Here is a 6,096-nt window from a genome sequence, read left to right as displayed (position 1 = left end):
AAAAATAATATTCTCTAGTGCTGGTCAAGCACAGACAAAACAGTTACCTAAAATGGTAACCCTAATACGAGAATCAAACTCCCCGTCTCGTAACGGTCACCTCAACTCCAAGCTAGCCCTGACCTGCTCCCATACCAAGTATGATCATCGCAGTTCCACCACATGGAAACAAAAGGGTAAGCTAGAATTCACAAATCAATCATACAAGTATAGAACAATAATCTATACTACACAATCATCCAACTGATAATCATATTCATAGCGTCACAGTGTCACACCATACACTCTATCCAATACTACTCATGCATAAAGTACAATCCACCAATAATGAAGTCAAACACCATACCTCATCAGATTAATAATCATGCAATAAATGCATCTCATGACAGATATCAATGCATATCAATCATCTAATGCATCGTCACGCATACACCTAGGAGATCTCCATAACAATAGAGTTGTATAAGTGACATTCAATCCTACCAAAACCACCCCAACCGTTTTCACCCCCAATGCACCCGCTCGGTCACAGCTAAACAGGATATATAATCCTCACTCGGGTTTACTTGGATGATGTCACTTACACAATTGGAAGTCCAGATCCATTGTCAGGTATAGCACAGCTGGTGATGGAATAACACTAAGGCCGAGAAGACCAAGAGGTGATATATTAAAGGAGGCAAGAGGAATGGGTTAGTGAGGCCACTTTTGGACCTTAGCTCCTAAGTTCTTTTTAATCATAGAATTTATTTTACTTGTATTTCCAATTTTACCCTTGTATTTTGGGGTGTTTAGGACTTAGAATTTATTTTCCCTTGTATTTCCCTTTTTACCCTTGTATTATGGGGTGCTCTAGATGATTAGGGTTTTTAATTTTGGGCTAGGGTGTTAACTGGAAGGGTGACACATTTTTTTGGTGTTCATTGGATCTATTTTTGGTGTTAGAAAGGCTTAGGCCTAAGTGGAGGGCAAAGGTTGCATGGTCTTATCATGCACCTAGATATAGCCAATCTAAACCCAAAGATTCCATCCTTGGCCACCAAGTTGCATCTAGGGTTCATTTGCATTTCATTTGGAATGCATTTGCCTACTCCAAATGCAACCCTAGATGTCTCCCCTCCTATAAATACCCAACACCCCACACCTTGTAAATAATTTGGATATTGAATATAAAGAGAGCCTTTAGTGCCTTTATATCTTTCCTTAGTCACCCTTGGCTATTTTCGGCCAAACCCTACCATCTCCACCTTGAGAGAAACAACCCTAGAAGTGGCCTTCATCATCATGAAGTGAGCCAACCCTAGAGTATCATTCTCAAGCATTTCCTCAAACACCTTCTACCCAACCTTCATTTTCGTCCATTCCATCATCATCCACCCTAAAACCTTGGTCCACCTTTGAAGAACTTGATCCTTGGAGAAGGCGTCCTCCTCCTTGCTCATCATCTCAAGTTCATGCAAGTAAGGATGCCATCAAGTGGTATCTAGAGCCTTGGTTCTTCAAGGGTAACAATCTCTTTATCTCTAAAAATATTCGGTCATGTCATGTCTTCCTTACATGTCTCCTAAGTGTGCCTAAATGAATCATCTTAATTGCCATATTTTGATGATCCATAAATCTCTTCTCATGTGTTGATTCATACCATATGTTCTTTGTGAATCATCTTGGCATTTTAGGCTTTATTATTTAGGTTCTTGCTTTTTTTCTTTAAATTTTTGAGTTGCTGGAAATTTTGGGCTGCATGTTATACATTAATGTTTTTATTTTTTTAATCCATCCGGTTTTGTCATAAGCTTGTCTCTTTGAACTACCTTGAAAGAAATTCCAAGTTTTTTATGCTTAGCCTTTGAAATGAACAAAAAATGACATGCATGCCACTTGTTTGATAAAATGGTTGTGAGTCCTTGATGTGCTTTAGAGAGTCAATCATGCATGCTAATTAGTTCTAGCATGTTCTACATCACTTAAAATATCATGTGTGATTAATTCCTTTACACATACTTACTTCAAATTTTCGGCCAATTTTTTGTGTATTCCTTGGTGAACTTGTATGCCTACATGATGTTTGATAATTTGAGTGTGAAATTGATTTCAATATGCCTATCTTTGCTGCTGGACGTGGGCTATTAAAAACTTAAGAAAAACACTCAAATTTTGTCTCATTGAGCTAGTGTAAGTTGCTAAAAGAATACTCCAAAAAGTTGCTAACAAAACCACCAAAAACAAGTATAAAACCCAAGCAAAGGAATAGTATAAAATTCAAAAGAAAAAAGAGAAAAGTGGCTGGACTTTGAACAAAAAAAAAAGCCAAGACTTGGACAAGCCCAAAAAGAACAAAGAAACCAAAAACAAGAAAAAGGGAACCTTTGCTAGACTTGTGGAGTTTTGGACCAACTTTCATACCATAGCACTTGGAGTTAATTCTTGGACCATTGGACAATACTTAATGGCCGAATGAGACAATAAATCAAACATGTTAAGTGCATAATTTTTCTTTTAAGCCTACTTGCTAAATTCTATTCAAGTGCCATTCTTGGAATTACTCTTTTGTGTGCTTTCCTTTTATTAATGTGCCTTAATTTCAGTTTTTGAGTCTTTCTTCTACTCTTAAGTTTGTCTCATAAATTCCATGTGAGTTTAGCCTTTTCTTAATTGTGCCTTTTTAGTTTTTCTTTCTTGGCCTCTTGTACTCTTGGGTTGTGTTTTCTTCTTGATCTAGGTGGGGAAAACTTCTAAAACACTACACACTTTCTTGGTGGATTGAGTGGAGGGGTTGTCCGATTGGAGTTCAAGGAACTTTGGAGGATCACACCAATTCAAAGAGTGCAAACACCATTTCAAGACTAACATTGGGTGTTCATTGTGAAGGGGTGGAGAATTGAAGACTTTGAGACTTCCTTTTTTTTCTTCTACTTATTTCTTTCTTGTTAAATTTCGGCCTCTTGTGTTTTTGGCCTTGGTTTCATTCATTTTTGGTTTGTAATTGGCCATTTTTAAACCTTTTCAATTTGGTGGTAGTTTCGTGTAGTTTGAAGGTGATTTGAAAACCTTCACCTAGGAAACCGACTAGCATATGCTTTAAGTGCTTTCCTTTGCATGCTTTAAAGCTTTGGTAGTATATTTGCCTAGGACTTTACATTGTTTATTTGTTTCGTTTAGAAGGCTTCATTTGCCTACTAGGGGGGCGTGCACATCACACACCTTAGTATTGTGAAAATTGTTTTTGTGAGAAAAGTGTGAAAAGGCTTAGTGATTTTTACTTGAAAAGGCTTGGTTTTTAAGTGATTCTTAGTAGTCCACCTCCTTTGATAGTTCACTTTGTACACTTAGGCCTTTCATACCTATCTTGCACCATGAAATTTTTTTTTTTTTTTGTGAAAACCCTTTTATCACTCACTCTTTGTGAAAACTTTTTCAAACCTTTTTGAAAACACTTTGTGAAAACCTTTTTGGATCAAAGATGAGTGATCATTCTAGTGTCCATGGTCATAACTCTTGTAGTACTAGGTCTAGTGTTAGGGAAGAAATTAGGCAACTCAAAGAGTACCTAAGAAAAAAAGAAGCGGAAAATATAAAAAGAGAGGAAGAATTGAGAAGAAAAGAAAAAGAGTTTGAAAAAAATAATGAGGAAATAAAACAACTACTTGCAAAATTAGTTGAGAGGAGAGAAACTAGTGGATCCCAACCTAGGATTGTTCCAACTAGATCTCAAAAAGGCAAAGAAGTTAGAGTTCCTAGGAGTATGCATGAGCAAGAAAATACAACAAGAGAGGAGGAACTTAGAAGGAAAGAAAAAGAAAAGAAAATAGAAAAGAAAGAAAAAATAAAGAAAAGTATAGAGAAGGTTAAAGAGTGGCTAGAAAATGAAAAACAACAACCAACACTCTTAGAGAAGAGTAAGGAGGATAATGTTTCTTCCAGAGGGCTTATGCTTGAAGAGAGTCACTTTCCCATTGAAAATGATTTTAAAAAGACTTTCTTCATTCATCAAGACCTTAACTCTTTCTCTCACGTTGCCACTAGTCATGAAGTGGAGATTCAAAAACAAATCCTTTTTAAAGAAAAAGAATCTCAACTTCAAGTTTTAGTGAAGAAGAAGTGGACTTCACTTAGTCCCACTTCTTGTGCTACTTCCTTGGTGGTGCCCAAGGAAGATAAGCCTTCTTTCTTTAAGACTCTTTCTACTTCAGTTTTCTTCATAAAGCACCCAACTTTTGGTTTGTATGGTTTGTTGGATACATCTCATGGTGTTGTATCTTCTATTTTTGATCTTGAAGGAAGTTCAAACTTATTTGAACTTAACTTGAATACTTTCTTACAAGACAAACGTAGATTATATGAGTTTCCTAGACTCCTCTTAACACCTTTTTCTCATATGTATCTAACAAATTATGCAATACAAAGTTGTTTAGGTAATTTTTTAGTTAAGTTTTCTTTATTTTCCAATACATACCTAGGTCATTACATTGGGCACTTCCAACAAGATATTTTAGTTTTTAGGACTAATACATTAGTGTGCTATAGTTTTAGTCTTTTTACCTTTTTAGGTTTTAGTTATACACCTAGACTTCACCGTGGGGAGGATCCTATCCTTAACATTAGAAAGTCTAGTCCTTTTAATTTAGACAATCTTTTTAGCATTTTTAGTAGAACTCCTCTTAGGATACACTTTCCATTTCTATCATATACTATTACCTCTAATGCTTATTTTTATGTTTTTGTTGGTCATGATGCCCACCATGAGGAACCTCTTGATTTGAGGTCAAATCCTTTTCAAGAGGGAGGGAATGATGGAATAACACTAAGGCCGAGAAGACCAAGAGGTGATATATTAAAGGAGGCAAGAAGAATGGGTTAGTGAGGCCACTTTTGGACCTTAGCTCCTAAGTTCTTTTTAATCATAGAATTTATTTTACTTGTATTTCCAATTTTACCCTTGTATTTTGGGGTGTTTAGGACTTAGAATTTATTTTCCCTTGTATTTCCCTTTTTACCCTTGTATTATGGGGTGCTCTAGATGATTAGGGTTTTTAATTTTGGGCTAGGGTGTTAACTAGAAGGGTGACACATTTTTTTGGTGTTCATTGGATCTATTTTTGGTGTTAGAAAGGCTTAGGCCCAAGTGGAGGGCAAAGGTTGCATGGTCTTATCATGCACCTAGATATAGCCAATCTAAACCCAAAGATTCCATTCTTGGCCACCAAGTTGCATCTAGGGTTCATTTGCATTTCATTTGGAATGCATTTGCCTACTCCAAATGCAACCCTAGATGTCTCCCCTCCTATAAATACCCAACACCCCACACCTTGTAAATACTTTGGATATTGAATATAAAGAGAGTCTTTAGTGCCTTTATATCTTTCCTTAGTCACCCTTGGCTATTTTCGGCCAAACCCTACCATCTCCACCTTGAGAGAAACAACCCTAGAAGTGGCCTTCATCATCATGAAGTGAGCCAACCCTAGAGTATCATTCTCAAGCATTTCCTCAAACACCTTCTACCCAACCTTCATTTTCGTCCATTCCATCATCATCCACCCTAAAACCTTGGTCCACCTTTGAAGAACTTGATCCTTGGAGAAGGCGTCCTCCTCCTTGCTCATCATCTCAAGTTCATGTAAGTAAGGATGCCATCAGCTGGGCACGGGCTTACCACGACCTTGGCATGCATAACCAAGTCAATTGTGGAGTTCTCCTACCGACTATCCGCAAGGATCCACGCACCTTCCCGAGTACTTGGTTAAGGGAATAACCCTCGACCTCATTCCCCGCTCCAACACTAGCTAAGGACTTATAGGAGACTCACCCAACCCAGTGGCCTATTTGAGCACCACTCTCCCAAATCCAGTGGCCTATCTGAGCACCACTCTCATATATCAGTGGCCTATCCAAGCACCACTCTCAAGAGACTATGTGAGCTCTTCCAGTTCGAAAATATTTTTCCTCTCCTCATGTCCTAGGCTAGACTCATGCCATAGGCATCACATGCAATCATGCATCATACATCATAATGGTCTGCCCACCATCATGATCAACAATCATACACATGTCATAAGACATCACATGTAATAATGCATCATACATCATAAATGGTCT

General features: G+C 37.5%; 1 protein-coding gene across 1 annotated transcript; it reads left to right on the top strand.

Moving 5' to 3' along the window:
• The first annotated feature begins 1,173 nt into the window (after positions 1 to 1,173).
• LOC145953970 (uncharacterized) lies at positions 1,174 to 5,805 on the top strand. Its single transcript, XM_083067704.1, has 2 exons — positions 1,174 to 1,505; positions 2,720 to 5,805. The coding sequence occupies exon 2, from the start codon at positions 3,461 to 3,463 to the stop codon at positions 4,856 to 4,858; it is 1,398 nt and encodes a 465-aa protein (XP_082923830.1). The 5' UTR covers positions 1,174 to 1,505; positions 2,720 to 3,460; the 3' UTR covers positions 4,859 to 5,805.
• Positions 5,806 to 6,096: the final 291 nt, after the last annotated feature.

Source organism: Cajanus cajan, chromosome 1 (assembly GCF_000230855.2).
Source record: "Cajanus cajan strain Asha chromosome 1, NIPB_CcT2T_4, whole genome shotgun sequence".
Classification (NCBI taxonomy): domain Eukaryota; kingdom Viridiplantae; phylum Streptophyta; class Magnoliopsida; order Fabales; family Fabaceae; genus Cajanus; species Cajanus cajan.
Note: the sequence above shows the minus strand (reverse complement) of the source record. Positions and strands in the feature narration are given on the sequence as shown.

What these genes read in the sequence shown, in the direction of transcription:
- LOC145953970 (XM_083067704.1), top strand. Translation starts at nt 3,461, where the DNA reads ATGAGTGATCATTCTAGTGTCCATGGTCATAACTCTTGTAGTACTAGG.